This window comes from Pleurodeles waltl, chromosome 9 (assembly GCF_031143425.1).
Source record: "Pleurodeles waltl isolate 20211129_DDA chromosome 9, aPleWal1.hap1.20221129, whole genome shotgun sequence".
NCBI lineage: Eukaryota > Metazoa > Chordata > Amphibia > Caudata > Salamandridae > Pleurodeles > Pleurodeles waltl.
In genome coordinates, this window is record NC_090448.1 from 969309608 (window position 1) to 969328352 (window position 18745).

General features: G+C 40.9%; 1 protein-coding gene across 28 annotated transcripts in view; it reads right to left on the reverse strand.

Moving 5' to 3' along the window:
- NRXN3 (neurexin 3) overlaps nucleotides 1–18745 on the reverse strand; it is a 1990994-nt gene that overhangs the window by 1224851 nt on the left and 747398 nt on the right. For all 28 annotated transcript variants that reach the window (XR_011198826.1, XR_011198824.1, XR_011198825.1 and 25 more), the window contains exon 9: nucleotides 6712–6915. Coding sequence is in view for 22 of the 28 variants with exons in the window: in XM_069208383.1 (XP_069064484.1) it covers nucleotides 6712–6915 (204 nt within the window). In the remaining 6 variants the exon portion in view is untranslated. The remainder of the gene's footprint in view (nucleotides 1–6711; nucleotides 6916–18745) is intronic.

Below are 18745 nucleotides of genomic sequence, written 5' to 3' on the forward strand. Positions count from 1 at the left end.
GTCTCGCATATCAGATACCACAAACATGGTCAGATCAAATATGTTTGTCTTTTGCATTAATAGTTTCTATTTCCTTTATCACATGCAAAATGTCTTCCATTTTTAACGTTTTTAGCCAGTTTTACAATTCTGGAGACGAAATTATTAGAAAGTGTTTTCATTTTGCCATCTAAAGAAGCATGTCCGTTAATGTTTAATCACACCAGAAACGTTGGCACAAACAGCAACATTTCACAGTGGCCTACTAGTTCCAAATATGTGATTGGTTCAATTTCACAAGTCTTGGGGAAGCGAAATGGTAGATTCTCTCTGCACAATGGAAATTTGGTTAAGCACTTGATTCAGATGTGTGCTGTAATAATTTACTGCCCCTTTGACTCTTGAAAGATCAAAGAAATCAGGATCAATTCCGTTAATGAAAAAAAGTATAAGGGGGCAAAATACGATTTAGTTGTAATGCAAGTTTTACAAACATTTAAGATGAATAATACCCAAAAAAGTATTATTGGGTGGGGGGCAGGATGGAAGGATATAACAATGAGAATGTGCCATCGGTCTGTGATCACAAACCAGATTCCATTGTGAATAAATCAGTATCAGGCTGAGGACCTATTTAAATAATACCTTTCCAAGTACAAGATGCAAAAATGACCTATTTAAATAATGCCTTTCAAAGTACAGGGTGCAAGCACGCTGAGTCCAATACACAGGGCATGCAACTCTTTGTCTACTGTAGTTACAAAATGGCCTGTGAATGAAATCTATCACAACTCCAATAAAACACAGAACAGGCCCAAAAATGATCTTAGGATTTTGGAAGTAAAGTGCTGATTTGAGGAGGAAAAAGGTATTGGGCAAAATCGTTAGAGCAGAGATACAGACATGGGTTTTACAACTTACTTTTGAAATAAATAACCAGCTTGCTGCAAAACGCCTATGTAGGCAAAACAGGCAATATATTATGTCTTCATTGTAAGACATCAAGCTATGTGGTCTGTGCTGTGTAACCAGTCAACCAGACTACAGAACCAGTAGGAGGACAGTGGAGTTGCTCATGTGGCTCTCTTGTGGATGTCCACAATTTGGACATGTTTAAGGAATGCTTCGCTTTTCATGGCATTACATGAACAATATACTTGCAATATCATCATTTGACTATTGCTTTGTAATGTCAAATATCATTAGCCTGTTTTTGAGCTGAGGGTCCAGCAGAAATGCCTCCAATGCAAAGAACAGTCAAGGAAGCTTGTGACAATGTACTATTGTCAGAGGAGAAAGAAAATACTAGTATGGTGTCCTGCAGAATTTGTTTTGAATCTCCAAATAAAACGTGGACAACTGAAAGAAAACTTGTGTGCCCTGCATACGAGGACAAACCGTGAGATTACAAAACAGATGGTCCTAATGTTCTGTTAAGTATCAACAACATCTTGATCTGACTTTTAAAAAGTGAGGTAAGTAGGCCTAGAACACCCTGAGGTGCTCTGATACATTCTGAAACTAAGAGCATGGGAAACAAGCTTGGGATCTGGGAGAGAACATGTGCTTTCAAGAAGCACAAGTATAATGAATTTGCTGAAGTGAAAGTATTGTTTCAGGCACTTCATATCAACGACAACTCGAATTCCATTGCCCATGTGTCTGTCATAAAATAATATGAATAAAATGTATAGGCATTTTTCTTGAAAACAGGCTACTTCAACAATGGGGCACTGGGATAGTATGTCCCCTGATAAAGAACTTATGGTATCCATTAGCTGATGAGAAATATGTGGAGAGCAGTGAGTCAGAAAATTGTATTTTTTCTACAGGAATACTGCATCAGGTACAGAAAGCATCCAACAATCTCTCTGAAATAGATGATAAGGGTACATATACCCTCAGAAAAAAGGTCACTGGTCAGTCCATTATGAAGACAATGGGAACAGGACTAACATGTATTGGTCCAAATCTTCCATGTAAACAAGACTTAGGGCCTCATTACGAGTGTGGCGGTAGGACTGCTGCACTCCAGGCAGTCCTACCGCCACATTACAACCCTGGCGGGTGGGACCGCCTAAAGACCGCCTTCACCGCCAGGAACATTGTTCCTGATGTGCTGACGGCGGTCTGAGTTGTGCTCAACCATGGCAGCACTGAGAGCAGCGCTGCCATGCTGATCACAACCCAGCTTTCCATCAGCCTTTCCATGGCAGTCACCCTACCATGGAAAGCCTGGTAGAAAACCAGTGCCAGCGCCTCAGGGGGGCCCTTCCACTGCCTATACCCATGGCAAGGGCAGTGCAGGGGCCTCCCTGCCCAGCAGCATCGGAATGCGCACTGTCTGCTTTGCACACAGTGCGCATTCCGATGGTGTTGTTGTGCTACAGTATTGGCCGTAGCACTGTTCCTGCCGGTCAACCCGGCAGCAACGTCGCTTTACAACAGTCCCACCGGTCAGCCCGGCGGGAACATTGTAATACAAAAGGAGGGGATGCCACCGGTATGGCGGTAGTGTCCTCCCATTGGCACTGGCAGTCCTGTAGTGGGACGGCCAATGTCATAATCAGGTCCCTAGGCATTGTGGTATACCTACTTCCTCATATATGAAAATATTAGTGCTCTATAAGCCATATTAAAAAATATATATTTTTTCGATTCTCCACAGTAAAGAGATTCCTAAGTGAGTGGGTTATTTGAAGACAATAAGCTGCAAAGACAACTCATAAGACATGCTGCATTTAGTATTGCTCATGAAACGGTGGAAGGAGACATCTTATTGGACGGTACCATTTTATGCCTATGAAAGCCCAAAGCAACTCATTTAATGTCCATGCCCTGAACCATGGCTCCCATCCCTACAGCTCATCCTTCTAAGAAAGAAGACATCAAACTATGTGTATCAACTGCAACATTTTTCTGTCTCTAAATTTAAACATGTTTCCCTGATGTAGGGTTTCAAAATCTCACTTGTCTCACACAACTAAAACTAAAAACACAAAAATTAAGTTAAAATGGAACAGGTGTACCATGAAATTAATAGACATGAAGTGAAAGAGATAAGAAAAGTTAAAAAGATTAGAGGGGAGGTGAGAGGAGAAAGATGTTTCCTGTTCCCAAAACTAGATTCTCGTGGGAAAATCTGGGTTCGGTTTCGTGCGATTAGGTTTGCCATGTGTCGTCAACCGCAACAGAAAAGTGGGAGCAAACAGCCTTGGAGCATTTGGTACAATCAGCCTGCAGTGGCGGCTATATCCCTTTTAGGGTTGTTTGGCAATTTACAAAATTGTAAACAAGTATCCCCTCATTGTCTCAGGGCAAAACAAAACCAAGAGAGCACATGTAGCAACCAAAGGACAGGCAGGAAACAGAGAGTGACAAAATAACAGAAGAAAGTGACATGGTAAGATAAAGAAAACAGAGGGATACAACAGAAGGATGAGGCAGAATCGGGACAGGTAGGTGAAGAAACAGTATTTTGGAGCTGCAGTAAAATTGATGATGGGACAGACCTAAGAGGCGGGTGAGCAGAAGAGATTGCTCCCAAAAAAGAAGGAGAAAGAAAGAAATGGGAGGGAGTAGGAGAGTGGGTGATAGAGAAATAGAAAGCTACAAGAGACAAGAAAACATATAGGCAAAAGAAAGGATTCTTGCAGGAAAAAAAGATAAGAAATAATTACTAAATGAAATTGATAAGAAGAGATTATATTACTACAAAACTAGGAATTGGATTAAAGGATAGTCATAGGTTTGAGAGAGACCTGGCAGGTGGATGCAAAAGAGAAGTGAAGTAGAAGGTGGCGGGGCATGAGAGAACATAAACGAGAGAGAATGGGAAACTGCAATCATAAGAGGAACCACTTGAGAGGCAGTTGTGAGAATGCACGGAAAGTGAAAAACAGAAAACAGGAGGAGGGAAATGAGTAGTAGGAAAGACACATCTAGTAAAAGATATGATCTCAAGAGAGTCGATGAGCTATGGGAGAACAGGAGGGAAAGTAAAATATGGAGAGAGTTGAACGTTTGCAAAACTATGAGACAGGCTCATCAGTGGGGCAAAGAGAGGGTGGTAACAAAAGAGAGAGTATATGGAACTGTATGCAGTCAGGCAAGAGAGTGTAACATCCCATGGGAAAGAGTGGAAGTTTGGCCAAGCCTGTAAGTAGAGTTGTGGTTAGACACAGAATTACTTTTTGGGCTGAGGTAGGTGACAGATGCACTGACGGGGTCACAGTTGGGAACTTAGGTTACCGCGTGGCAGATTAACAATGTCTGAAAGAGAAATTGATGCTAGGGGAAAACACTATGAGATGATGCAACAACAATATTTCTGATAGCGAGCAAGAGAACAAAGGGGGTGCAGAGAGAGAGCAAGAGATGCTAGTCAGGGCAGCGAGTGAGAGAAAATTCTGTCCATATTGTATACAAGTCATGCCAAATTGAAGTGAGGTACTGGATCACTGTGCTTTATGCCCCTCTGCTCTAAGTGGAATGATAAAGAGACAGTAGAAAATAGGTTTTAGCTCTGAAAGGTCAATGTAAGGATCCTCTGCTTTGCCATAGATCAACTTTCTGGGCCTACACTGCAGACATGCATTGAACGAATCTCCTGTTAAAGGTACAGGATGGATCCCAGTAATGTGCATGAGGTGCTGCACATTGAGTTTCAGAATCACAGGTACAGATAGACCAACTATTGAAACTAGTTGCCTGAGAACCCCACGTAATATAACTGGGGTTAGAATTCAAGGTGTTTCTTCAGTGGCTGCAACGTGGAGAGTGTTGATGCAGACACTACCTGCAGATTGCGGTGTGCTCTGCCCATTGCTTACTGCTAAAGTGGGGGGTGGCATGATGGACAAGACACTTATAAGAGAATATAAGGTGGGTTTGGGAGCTCCCGATCCATGATAATGTTGCAGCCTTGTGCCCTGCACTCAGCTGGCCTCTAAAGACAAAAATCAACGGATATATATATATATATATATATATATATATATATATATATTACAATCAAGAAGAGAGGAATCTGTATTTGTTTTTTTAAATACGTCTGTGGAGGCATGATTTTGTAATAAGAGGACAGGTATGGGGACGAAGAGGTAATATTTTAGTGTGCAATATATTGATTTTACTTTTCCACTGTCATTAAGTTTCCTACTCTGCACTCAGCTAAACTATATTACCCTTTGACAGTATAGAATATTTTTTTTAAAAGACACATAAATAGGTAAACAGGTGTAAGAATGGTTTTCTCCTGTGTTCTCTTCTCTCTCCTTTTCTCTCACTCGCACACTGTCCTACTCTCTCCCAGGAGCACTTTGCAGAAAAACCTCTGAGATCGCACAAACAGGATTTCTCGTTGGCCTCTAATGGGTCATCAAAGGTGACCCGCAGCATGCAAGGGGTTAAACGTCAGCAGTGACCTTGAGAAGGGTTGGGTTGGATGTTGTGGCTTCCCCTATAATAAGGATTTTGTATGTTGGTGAGTACCCATAATGATGAACGATGGGGGTATGACTGCCCTCTGCAGGCGTCTCTGTACACTCTGTTCCCAAGGCTGTTTGCTGTGAGGGCCGCAGGCTTTGGGCCTTTGAAGGGAAGTGAGTGCCATCTTTTGACTTAACATGGTGGATGGGAACGCGTAATGCCACAAACAGAAATATCGGCGGTAATAATGAAACAAGAAAGGACATTTTCAAAAAGACATTGAAATCGATTACAAAACACATTTCTCACAGGGACATTAAATCTGTCAGCAAAAATGATCAAAGGAAATTAAAAAGAGCAGCATCCCTCGAAACAGTCAGTCGGTCTTAAGTCGTGAGCTTTGCTAGTATTGTGCTTTACGTTGTATTTTTAAAAAAATTCTGCTGTAGCAAGATTTAAATCTGCTGGTTAATTTTGAACAGTTCAAATGTCCGAATTTCTTTTTTTTTTAAAGAATCGATGCTGCGGACTATGTGACCCGCACTGCAACAAGCAATTTAGAAAGCAACATAGCAATTTTAGCCTCAATGCTGAGAATATTGCTATTACCAGGGAAGAAAATTAAAAAATAATATTCAAAGTAATATATGGGAAGGCCACACAGGAATCGAAAAATATGTTCTCATAAGGGTACTCTACCATAAAAGATATTGCATCACTGATGAAGTTGCCTTAAAGCAAGCTATTATTTAACACATTTCTCATTGCAGGAAGTGTCCTACAGAATTTTGTTCAATATATACTGACATTTGATAAGAAGCAGGAAAGCAGAAAATCGTGATTTGATTATTTTTACCATCAACAATTTAATAAAAGAATTACTTAAAAAACTAAAAAAAAAAATTATTTACAATTAATTAATAGTGAATGGCTTTAGTTTATATTCACACAGTTTACAGGTAGTCTCAGGTTCATTTGGACTGGTTTGAGGGATGTTAAAGGCTGATTTATGGACATGATATTGATCAAAAGATGGACCATAGAGCATGGAAGACAGCCCCCCCAGTTTCAAATAAAAAACAAAAAAGGATGAACACAGAAAGTAAACACAAAAGGAGGATCCCACTGTGTTGCCCCATGGGTGACATCATGCGACAGGTGGGAGGCAGGACTTGTAGGTGATAAACCACAAAGGAATGACATGGGGAAAGAGACACCTCACACCAAATTTCATCACACATAAAACTAAAACACAGAAAGGGGCTCTTACAGTAAGCCCTCGGAAGAGGAGGCATACGATACCTAGATTGACCGTCAACTTCACACGACCACCGTCCAGCTCCAGCCGCAGAGTGTCGGCAGATTCGCGGGATGTAGTGGCCACTAACAGGCCATAGGCACGCTGTGACATGAAGCGAAATGACACATCCTCCGCCTCTGTGTGCATGACTTGCGGCATCACGATCTTCATGTACATACTTCCATCATAGCTGAGCACGGAGGCCTCTGTGGAAGGAAGAGGAGGAAAGTAAATCACCATAGAAACAACTGATTGGGACATACAGTGGAGTCTTTAGGTGCATTTCATTTCTCAAAATGTGTGCAGAAAGTGAACAGTAACATTTCTTTTGTATGCAGTCAAATAGGAACATGTGATAACTCCACCTCTTTTGGTGCTGTCTTAACCAGTGGTGCATTAAGATCGCTGCACTCACATTTTTTCACACACGTGGGATTCTTAGCAAAGAAGAAAATTCTTGCACAGACTATTTAACGAAAATAAGTTTTAAACCATGGTAGCGAGGCCTCACTCTCCTTTCAGCTTTAAATGTTGAATGAATATATAGGTATATATGTAATTAAGCTGGTCTGGGTTCCAGAGTCTCTTTTAAGTGGGATACCACTTGTAAGTCTCAAAGGTGCAGAGGCCCAAGAGCTATGTGGCTCATACATCAGTGCTATTGTTGGCCCTCAGACAGCAGGGGTACTTCTTAGGTCACACATGCCTTACAGATCAGGCTGTAGACATCAGGGTTTACCACCTGGTTACACATATAGTTCTTGCCCTAGAACTTAATAGCAGTGTTAACAGTAACTTTCCTTTAAGGTAAAGAAATCGTAAAGACATATGGTTTGAACAGTAGGACTATACCTCAAGTAACACAGATCCTACAGCTTCAGTCATGTATGCATAAAATTTAAAGAGCATGAACCTTGCCACAATGCAAGGAAGTACTTTGCAAGAGGGGGCTTGTTGGAGGACGGATTATTAGTAGGGATAAGCATGCATCTACCATTTGTAATAAGGCCACCACCCCAACATAAGGTTCAGTCACGGTCTCATTACGCATGGAAGCACTGTTAACTTGTTGCTTTCAGGGAAAATGTTCCTTAAACCTTTTGGAAGCAAGGCAAAGTCATTAGAGCTGTAGTTCCTAGCGTGCCACAGAGCAGTCCTTCAGAGATCGGTCATTTGGGGTTCAGAACAGGGTTTCAGCAGGGCAGTCCTTCTTCTCCTTGTAGTTTCAGGCAGAAGATCTGAGTTTCTATGCAGCTCTCACATATTTATTAAATGGTCTGGGTTGATAAGCAGGGGGATGTCTAATGAAATGCAGGGCACCACCCCAAAGCATGACAGCTTCCTCCAAAGTGTGGCATATTCTTGTCGCACAAAGCACTGCACTTTAAAAATCCAAGATGGAGGATTCCTCTCCAGAGGAGTAAGACCTGGATAAACCAACGTACTGTTGTGGCTCATGTCCGTTAGCACTCCCCCTCTAGACCATTTGCCAATTCTATTCCTTGGACTTGCATCTGGCTGTGGGGTACAGGAAGATGGGGTAGGCCTAGCTAGCATTCTTTTCTGTTCTGTTCCCTTTGAAGCACCATTGATTTACCCAGCCCTCTTTCTGGCCTGTGTTCTGCAGCTGCAGAGCTCTCCTCACCAGATATCCTTGACTCTATGCAGGCCTCTTAGCACCTCACCAAAGCAGCTTGGTTAAGCCTGTTATGGCCGACCAATCATGAGAGTCTGCTAGAAGGCTGAATTTTGGCTCACAGAAAAGAAAGTCTTCTAACTTATTTTTTGCAATAGTTATGATAAGTTCAATAGTTGCAAATTGTTGAATTTATCATTACCAATCTTTTGAGTCCTTGAATGACATTTCTAGCTCACTCCTAGCGATATTTATACTTAAATAAAATATTTATGGAGGAAGTAAGCCTATGACGGGGTGTGAGCTTCAGTTTTCCCAACAATCATGCTAGGATATCTTGTTTAAAAACATATGAGAAGCAGGACGAGGAGGGCTTAAGTGGCAGTGGAAAGAGAAAGGAAGGCGGATTGTCAGAGGTACTTAAAATATAATATTTGCAGACTAATCAACATTTTATAAGCCCTTCAAAACAGAGACAAGAGAGAGAGTGTTTGTGTGGACATGTAAAAGTCATGGGTGAAATCTGACAGACACTTCCCATTACCTGACAGAAAGAACTTGCACCAAATTATTTATACAGAATAAAAACTTTTAGGTGGGTGTAACACCCATACACCACCCCTGGAGCTATGCCTCTGTGCAACTGGGTGTGACCACACCACAGCCTAAGTGGGGCCCCAAGCATTTACTGAAAACCAGTGAGTAGAGGGTACAGGTCAGTTTCTATAAAAAAAAAAAAAAAAACAACAGATGTACCTCCTACTGCTTGTATCCTTAGGTCCTACAGCAAAACATGCCACTCAGAGTATTTATCTAGTATGTGTGATGTCAATGGAATTTTGAGAAACTAAAAGTCACATCATCTTTTGTGGAAGATCAATGCACGCACCCTTAATACAAGGCCCGGGTGAAATTTAATTTACGGTGGCATATATTGGGTCGTTTTTAGCATTTCACATTATGATTGTTACCCAAAAAGCCTGAGATTATACAATTTTGCCACTTTGTTTGAGTAAAAATCCGCCCGCAGGACCGCGGGAAAAATGCAAACAAGCTAAGTGCAAGCGGCTGCGATTCGTCTTACAGTGATTTTTTGCTATTTTCTTATGACTGAAATGCGCCCTTGCACTAAAAATAGATGCAAGGCCGTATTTCGTACCAAACATAATTGAAAATGCCAAACCTGGCATTTCACATAATCGTTTGCGCACTTTGCTCAGGCCTACTAAATGCTCCATTCAAAGTGTTTCTACCGACTATGGGCAGGAACAGATGAGGAAGATAGACACACCAGGGATTAAAAAACTCCTTCCAATATGTTCACCAATTTTTAAATAAGCATCAGGCAATGTCCTTGTCAACAATGCCTGCTAATCCACTGCATGACACTCTGGGCCCCAAATGACTGATCATCCTTTTCCATTCTGATGACATCTAACTTAATATGTGGCTTTCTAAAACTACCATCAGAAAAATTGTACATCTGAACATCTATTGATTCGCTAGAAAATGCAGAAACCTCCAGGCTGGTTACCAACTTAGAAACATAACTACGGCTAGCAGTAAATGGATACTGAAAGTAATTTTCCTGGAGTGGCAGAGGGTAGAGTGACAGAGTAGAGCAGTAGCATAGAGTTGTAGCAGCGTAGAGTGGAGTGCATTCAGTAGAGTGCCAGGAGGTAGCACTGTGGAGTGATGTAGAGTTGATGTGGCGTAGACTGGCATTGTATGGAGTGGCACAGAGTGAAGTGGAGTGGCATGGAGTGGAGTGGAATAGAGTGACAGAGTGGAATAGAGTGGAATGGCATAGAGTGGGGTGGAGTGGAGTAGAGTGGCATAGATTGGCGTAGAGTGGTGTACAGTGGAGTGGGGCAGAGAGAAGTGGCAAAGAATGGAATGGGTTGGAGTGGTGTAGAGTGGCATTGTGTGGGATGAGTGGTGGATACTGGTGTAGAGTGGAGTAGAGTGCTGTGAAATGGCATAGGGTAGAGTGGAGTACAGAAACATAAAGTAGAGTGGCATAGAGAGGGGTGGAAAAGAGAGGATAGAGTAAAGTGGCATGGAATGGGATGGAGTAAAGTGGCATGGGATAGGGTAGAGTAGAGTGGCTTAGAGTAGAGTGGTGTAGTGTAGAGTACAGTGGCTTAGAGTAGAGTGGTGTGGAGTGGCATAGAGAGGAGTGGCGTGTAGTGGAGTGGCAGAGTACAGTGGCATGGAGTGGGATGGAGCATTACTGAGTAGCGTAGAGTGGAGTGGAGTAGAATGGCATAGCATAGGGTGGAATGGAGTAGAGTAGTGTAGTGTAGAGTGGCCTAGAGTTGAGTGACTTAGAGTAGAGAGGTGTGGAATGGACTAATGGAGTAGTGTAGAGTGTCAGAGTGGAGCAGCGTATAGTGAAGTAGAGTACAGTGGTGCAGAGTAGTACAATTGTGGGTGTCAGTAAATAGTCAGCAGAGGCACTAGTTAAGGTAAAAGCAACATAGGAAGCCGTATGTCTGTGTCAAAAGTAAGAAAGCACATTGCATGTCCAGCAATAATACTGAAATGCGTATCTAATTAAAAAAAATACTGTGTTGCGAAAAGACAAGGAAAAACCAAGACAAGAAAGAACCCATTCTCAAGAGGAGAGTTAACACAAGAAAGAAGAGGAAGCCTACTGGAGCAAAGCAATAGAAATATTGCAAATTAGGGTGATAAAGAAAACAACTAATGGTATGCTGTGGCAGATTTTAGGCCCACTGAATTGTAAACAATACATCTTGCAGCATAGAACATGTCTTGTGAAGGCAAGACCTTAAAGGCCCTTTCCTACACCACTGGGAAGACCCTAGCGCCCCATCATAGAATGCCACGCCCATTTTCCAGACTATGCAAGAAGCACTATCAAACTCCTCACCGTCCATCTAAAAGTTATCACCACAAACACAAGGAGCTACAACAAGCACAGAATCTGCTTATACAGCTCAGCAAGCATTGCCAGAGCCAACTGGCCTTAGTGAGACCCTATTCAGTAAATTGCTTGCCTCAATTATTGAAACGAATATAACCATAATCACCACTTTACATCACTGCATTCTAGATGGTTTAACTTGAACCCAGGATGAAACTAATTTCTGAATTCACACTCTCATCTAAAATGTACACATAAGGCCTGCTTTACACCCCACTCACAGGCTTTGCTCTACTTTCTTTGTGTTTACTGAAATGGGGGAGCAGTGTGTGCAAAGAACCTGGAGTATCTGTGGATTACTGAAGAAAATATCTGGAATTTATAAAGAATTATCAATGTATTCGCTATTAAATGTACTTTAATATTTTCCATAACACTTGACAATAACGCCCTACAATACGTATTCGATGTTGATCTCACAAAAATGTTTCGGGATAAATACATAGCCTTCTCTCAAAGCAGTACAAAATGCCAAACCCATTTGGTAGAAAGCAGTACATAAAAACACATTTTTCGTGCCATTGGGATACCCTTCCTGTTATGATTAACAAACACCATTGTACTGATTAGTAAGTTTGTTCTTGGAGGTAAGCAAAAAAAAAACACAGCTTGACTCTTTCATTGTTGCAGCCCAATCTGTGATAAATTAAAGCTGCTAAATTGTATTACTAACTGAGCAAAATCCTTTGCATGTAAAAATCAATTGCATGCAATGTCATTTTAACAAGGACGTTGCTCTATGGTTAACAGACTATTGATAAATACCGCTGAAAAAAGGGAGTGAAACATAAAAAAGGATAGGAGATTAAACAAGGACAGTCGTGGATCAGAAACATACATTTTGCCACAAAACTCTGTGCCATTGTTTCTTTCGAAAGGAAAAAATACAACCTAAGAGGATGAATTATTTTGGGTGCCAGGTGGCCACTGAAATGCCTTACTGTGTTTCTGAAAGTTTTAACTTCATTATTGTTATATTACATTATTATTATTATTATTATTATTATATGGCTATAGTCCCTGGGACCACTGCATGCTCTTAAAATGTTTGCACCCCATCTGCAAAGGGGGAACAGGGCCGCTTGTGGACCTCTTCCCCTCTGCCAATGGTTCATCACCAACTTGAAGCTGTTGGCAACTGCGATTGTTTTACGACTGCGTTCCCAGTCACAAAACAATCATATATGGCCCTGCGAGTAGCTATTGGGAAGAGATGCCCTTGGATCACCGCTTCCTAATAGCGAGTTGCAATCCCTATTGTGTGAGTCGGTAACAGGTTACCGACTCTTAAAATAGGGATGGTACATGGCAAAAAGCCTTTTACCGGTCGCAAATGGCCCAACGGTGCATTTTGTGACTGGTAAAAGAGCTTCATACACCTCGCCCTTGGAGTGAAAGAGGGTGAACTTCTTTGGGTTTCTTGGAGGTATCAGGTTGTCATCTTGTATGGTTGAAAAGGGGACAGCTGAAGGAAAGTGGCTGCAGGGAAAATTAGCAGTTCTTATGCTAGTCATGGTCAGGGTCAGACTGACCTGTAGGGCAATCAGGCAGTGACGGAAGGGCCTGTCTGACAGGTCACTGGGTGGGCAGGATTTATGGTTGTTTGTGGGTCTGCTTTATGGTCTGCAGAGTTGAATTTTATGTTGAGTTTCCTGATTCTATCACAAACGTTGGCTGCAGCAAGCATGAGTGCATGTAGTTTTGAAAACTAGACGTTGCAAGACATTGTACTTTCAATAGGCAGAGAGAGTCCAGTAGCAGTATGTTCAAAAAGATGCAAAAATTACATTTTAAAAAGAAAACATGCTTTAATACTATGTATTGTTCCAACAAAGTAGAAAAACTGTAGGAAAAAGGGACGGAAAAAGAATGAATCACAAATTGGAAGCTCGAACCGAGGACTTCGTGTTTGGAATTTCACAAGCTAACATTGAACTATTTGCCAAGACTACTGTGGGATCCAAATAAAGATGAAGATGATGAACTCCTATAAGTTGTAAGTCAGCACCATAGATATGCTAAGGTCACCCTGATGCTCCCAGAGATGCTGTGAATGTGTGTCTGTTAAGCCCTGTGGAATTCGGAGTTCTTTGCAGATCTGTAGCCAAAAACAAGGGTTTACATAGGTATTTCCCAGTCCGTAAGGTTAAACAACTCATAATCAGAGGATATATTTGTAGAGCTATAGGCTGAAAGCAGTGACTCTGCATATACATCCTTCTAACTCATAATCCGGCCCACAGAGTGTGTTGATTCATCAGCGTTTAAGGTGGTGATAACTCTTAAGTGAAATGATCCTTAGAAGTGATTCCAACAGCTTTCTTTCAAATACGTAACTGGACATGGCAGACAGTAACCTAGAGGAAATCCCTATTGTAGACAGCTTGTTGCCCAAGATGGCAAGGAGAACCTTCTTAGCCACAGAGGTATTGGTTTTGGGGACATGGTGGATTGCAAGGTGGCTACTGCTTGAAGGATGGCCTAGAGATACATCTTTGCATTATTAAAGGCCGGCATGAATTCAACATGTGATGTTCAGTCTAGGAAAAATTAAGCCCTCTATGACATTATATAAAATAAGGAATTTTGTTTCAAAACCCCCTTATGGAAATTTCATATTCTGAGCTACTGTCAGATTTCAAAGGCTGAGAGCAGCATCACTCGAGATATGGAAGTAGTTGTGACACATCCGAATATTTAGGTCTATGGGTGGACAACTGGTTTCAGTCAAAGGAGTCTGGGGCCTGAATTAGATCTCAGTGGATGAGTTACTCTGTCACAACAGTGACGGATTTCACATCCGCTGAAATATAAATCCCATTATATCCTATAGGATTTATATTTCGGCAGACGGATATCCTTCACCATTGTGATGGAGTAACTTGTCCACCAAGATCTAAACCAGGCCTTTAGTCTTTTATATTGTACCATAGCTGTTTGGACATGTGTTTAACAAAACAAACTGAAAGGGCGGAAGGTTCCAGATCTTTTGCCATCATGTTTGTCATGGAGAAGACATTCAGCAGATTTTAATAAGACTTAGACCTCAAGAAGTTCAAACAGGGGGTGTGGTTATTACAGTATAAAATGGAAACCTCACGGATGATATTTGTGGAGTTAGTCTGAAAGATGCACATCATTACATAACAGTTTGTAATCAGTTTGTCGTTTAGCGTACTACTTGCATTACACAGAACTATATTTAATTCTAAAGGCGATTCAATTCACAAAGGCAGTAGCAGAGGTTGTGGGCCTCCTGCATATAAAAGGTTTCACAGTCCATGTATATCTCAACATTTCACTATTGTATGTCCATCGTTATTCCAAGGATACCACTTAATGAGGTTTTATGCTAGTACAGTAATTTGGGTTCCTCATCAGTGTGTAGAAGTCAACTGCTTAACCAATCTAGTGTTTGTATTTCATAGGAACAGCTTTCAGAACTGGAATTAACACTAGTTTTCAGCTTGTGGTCAGAACTTGATATTATATCTGTGTACACTGTTTCAAAAGCCTGAAACACCAGCAAGAAAAGGCCTGGGGGAACATTATTTGATGCTGGGGTATTACCATTTCATTAAATAATGGTAATACTTATTTTTACAGCTCTTAGAAACAGTGGTATTAAGACTGATATAACAACCAGGGATACTAATGGGGTGTCACACAACACTGATAAGCTTAGCAGACACTTTACCAATAGTATCGTCTTTCAGTGCTGTTGGAGTTCAGTTATGTAACTTAGCTCCATAGTTTCACGGAGACTTAGGTCGGGGTCTGATTTCTGGCTATTAAAACTGCCATCAGTGGGTGTGGTTCATTTGCTGTTCCCTGTGCATGATTTAGTTTGATATTCGGGACAGTGTTTGATGCATGTGGCCAAAGCCTTTTCCTGTTCTGGTATTGGAAATCTAGGCAGATTGCAAAGAATATTCCTCAGTTAGCAGAATGTATGTAAGGTAGCTGAAATTGTGGAGGTCCTGCTGAAGATTCATAGTAACTCTTTTTCTGGAGTATCTGTGGTGTGTTGGCTGGGTGTTAAAGTTTAGTGCATTATGTGCTGTAGGATCGTCTATGGTTTTGTTGTGAATGTGCAGCTTCTGTGAGCTCAATGAAATCCAACTCCATCCAACGGAGCAATAAATAAAGAAGCCTTTACAATTTGCATGTATCTTGTCTCATTGACTGTGCTTCAAAGCCAAGTCGAATGTCAGGATATTTCTTCTAAAAATGTTCTGCTTATTCCTTTAACACAGGTATTTGTGTTTACTTTTCTTTCTCTGACTGCAAAATGAAAAGAGTTTTTAAAGTGAGGTATGGGGGAATCTTTCTGGGATTAAGGGAGTGTGAAAGGAAAGGCAGCAGGATGTCAATTTTTGTTTTTTGCAACGCACAACAGAAATTAAATACCTGTAAGTGAAATTTACCCATATTTCAGAATATAAAGGCAGTTGGGAAAGCAAAAATGAAGCACATTTTTGCTAATTCTGAAGTATGATAGAAACAAATATTTTAATAGACTCACAACAAATCAAGATACCTCTACTTGATGAGGTGCAAATGATATTCACTAAAACCTCATTTCCATAGATGTTCATTTGTGTGCTGAATAGTTTTATCAATAAACTATATATCTGTGCAATTTTAGTCCTAGAGCAATGGTTTAAACACACAATAACTAGAACCAAATTGCAATGTATGGAAAATATGAGATGTAATTTAAACAACGAAGTGGGTGCCAACGAAAAAAAGGTATTGGTGCTCTCTTAAGTGTGATACACATGTGATAAAACATTGCCTATTAAATTCAATGCACAGTAGTATGGGTCAGATCAACAGTCAACTGTGTTTCTATCCTATAGGAAGTGCAGGATCATCGTTAGTGCTCAAAAAGAAATAAGGAGCTCAAGGAAGATTTCCAGGAGTATCAAAAGGCACATGAAAGAAGATTGTTCCAGCTACACTGAGAGGGTAGCTACAGAGGATAAGAGAAAAGGTCTGTGAGGGAAGAGGTACAATGATGAAGCGAGGGCATATAGAAGCTCCTGCAATTGTGCATCCTGGTGATGAGGGTCAATACAAGGGTTTAGGAAGTCCCGTTGTGAAGTTTGGAGGAGGATATGGCCCTTGGCTCCAGATCTGAGAAGCATCCTGATCGTGGGTAGGCTCAGGAACTTGAATAACAAGGAAATAGTGTCCAAGGAGAGGAAATGGAATCCTCAGTGGCTGTAATAAACTCTGCTGGAAGCCCGAACTAGTGCAGGGAGTCAAGTCCTTCTCCTATGTGTTGGATGACAAAGCAAGCAGCCCCTGAAAACAATGGCCAGGAGGTCCTGAACTAGCTGGGCCTTCCAGCACAGTTCACAATCCACTTGGCTTTGTTTTAATACAAAATTAATATGAGGCCTTATCTCATATTCTGCTGTTGAAGTGTTTTTTAAATTTGCTAAAATCACTGCTATTATCCCAAAAGATTTTTCTGAAGCCTTGCAATTTTAGTAAACAGATACCACCGGTCAGCACCTCATTCTTAAAAGTATTGCAGCTCCGGTGATGTTCACCATCTGACACTTTTATGGGCAGATGAATATTTTGGCAAAAGACCAATTAAGACACATCTAAGGAGGTGGTCAACATCGTGACATCTACAGGCAATTGCTGTTAGAGAGTAACACAAAAATTAGAATGAGTATTTTATTTTGGTAATACACAGCATTTTAAAACCATGTCTATAACATAAAAAATGTGCTCCCTCATCATGTCAGTTAAATCTAGGTGGGTCAGCAAAGTTTGTCATTCAAAAAACTGGGTGGTGGTTCTAAAAGTTTTTGGAACCACTGTTCTATGTTCTACTGGCTACTGCATGCCGTTTATAATTGGTTGGTGCAGTGGTCAACGTGATATCAAGTTGTCTGGGCTTGTCACTGCTATGTGAAAGAGGTGGGCAAGATAGCAAATTAATAGGGAGAGCCAATCCAGAGCTGGGCCAACAGTCTGGCTTGTCTCTAAGAGCCATAAAACCAGCTGATCCATAGATATATTTGGCTTGTAAAATATTTTCTAAAAACAGAATAAAGCGTCTTCGAATTTCTGGAAATGTGTTTTTGAACATACGGAAGTGATTTACTTTTGTATATTATATTGTAAGGCTTGGTTAAATGACATTTATCAGCAGTAACAGTTTCTAAACATGACCTGCAAACATTCATGCCCCACTCCCATGAACCTTATGATGACAAAGGCAGTAGTGAAGAAGGCATGTCACTTGTTTTTTTTTTTAATAAAGCAACAATAAAGTCTATTAAAACGTACAACAAAGGTTTATGCACACCACACATCCCCAAATTGTGTATATTAAAGTAGTCTTGAATCTAATTATAAAGGCAAAGGAGGCATTGTAAAACCAAATATTTGCCTAGGATCACACAATTCAGTCCTCTGGGGAAGCCAAGACTGAGCCGAAGTTTCCTAAATTCACATTTTGCAATTGATTTACTAGATGAAGGGGAGTGAGGCTTGGTGACTGAGATGAGAGTGCTGGCAGCAAACGCCACATGAAGGCTCAGCTCATTTTTGGCATGAGGTTCCAAGAGGACCTGGCTTGAACTTGGCTCAAGTATTCAGATGCTTGCTCCCTTATTTTTATGTGGTAAATTTGTACGGACCTCTGGATGGTATATTCTGTTTGAAGTTATTATAATGTCTACTATTATTTTATTATTAGAAGTAGTAATAGTATTAATAATAGTAGTAGTAATAGTGGTATTATTAATAGTAGTACAGGTAGTAGTAGCCTTTAAAGGTAGTCCTGGTTCTTTGTGCTTGGGATCATTTAAGGTCACGTCCGTCACCTCCTTTCATGTTGTGAAATATATTTAGATGGGTTGAGTATGGATCAGATATGCACCAAATTCTTAGAGGATCTGTGAGTACAGATCCCGTGGTGAACAGACACCGACCCGCTCTTCTTAAAAGTAAACTAAGGTAGTGCAATCCATAAGTACATGACAAATCCCATAAATAAGGTGTTCTCGCCATCTACCTCCTCTTATAGGAGGTTTGAAGTGTATATAAACCAATGGACCTTAGCTTATAGTTACCGCACTCTAATGAAATTAACTGATCAGTTTCTTTTTATCACCTTTCCTGCACAGGGCATGCCAGCTGTGCAGCTCTGCCTGTTGTGGGCCCTTTCTTTCAAGACTCAATGCACCTCCACTCTGTGGATAGTATCCACCCGCTGCACCATCATAGGGCCTGCAGGTCACCATTCACTCAGTTTTCCATGGTACAGTTCCACAAATACACAATTTATGTCTTAATACTTTCAAGTTTTTTTTATTTTTCAGTAGGAAACTATGTCAGTTTTGTCCCTTTCCTCACAGCTACTAAGTTTTAGGTAGGTCTAAAAATGAATTCAATTACTGCAGTACTAGACAGTAAGCGGCCA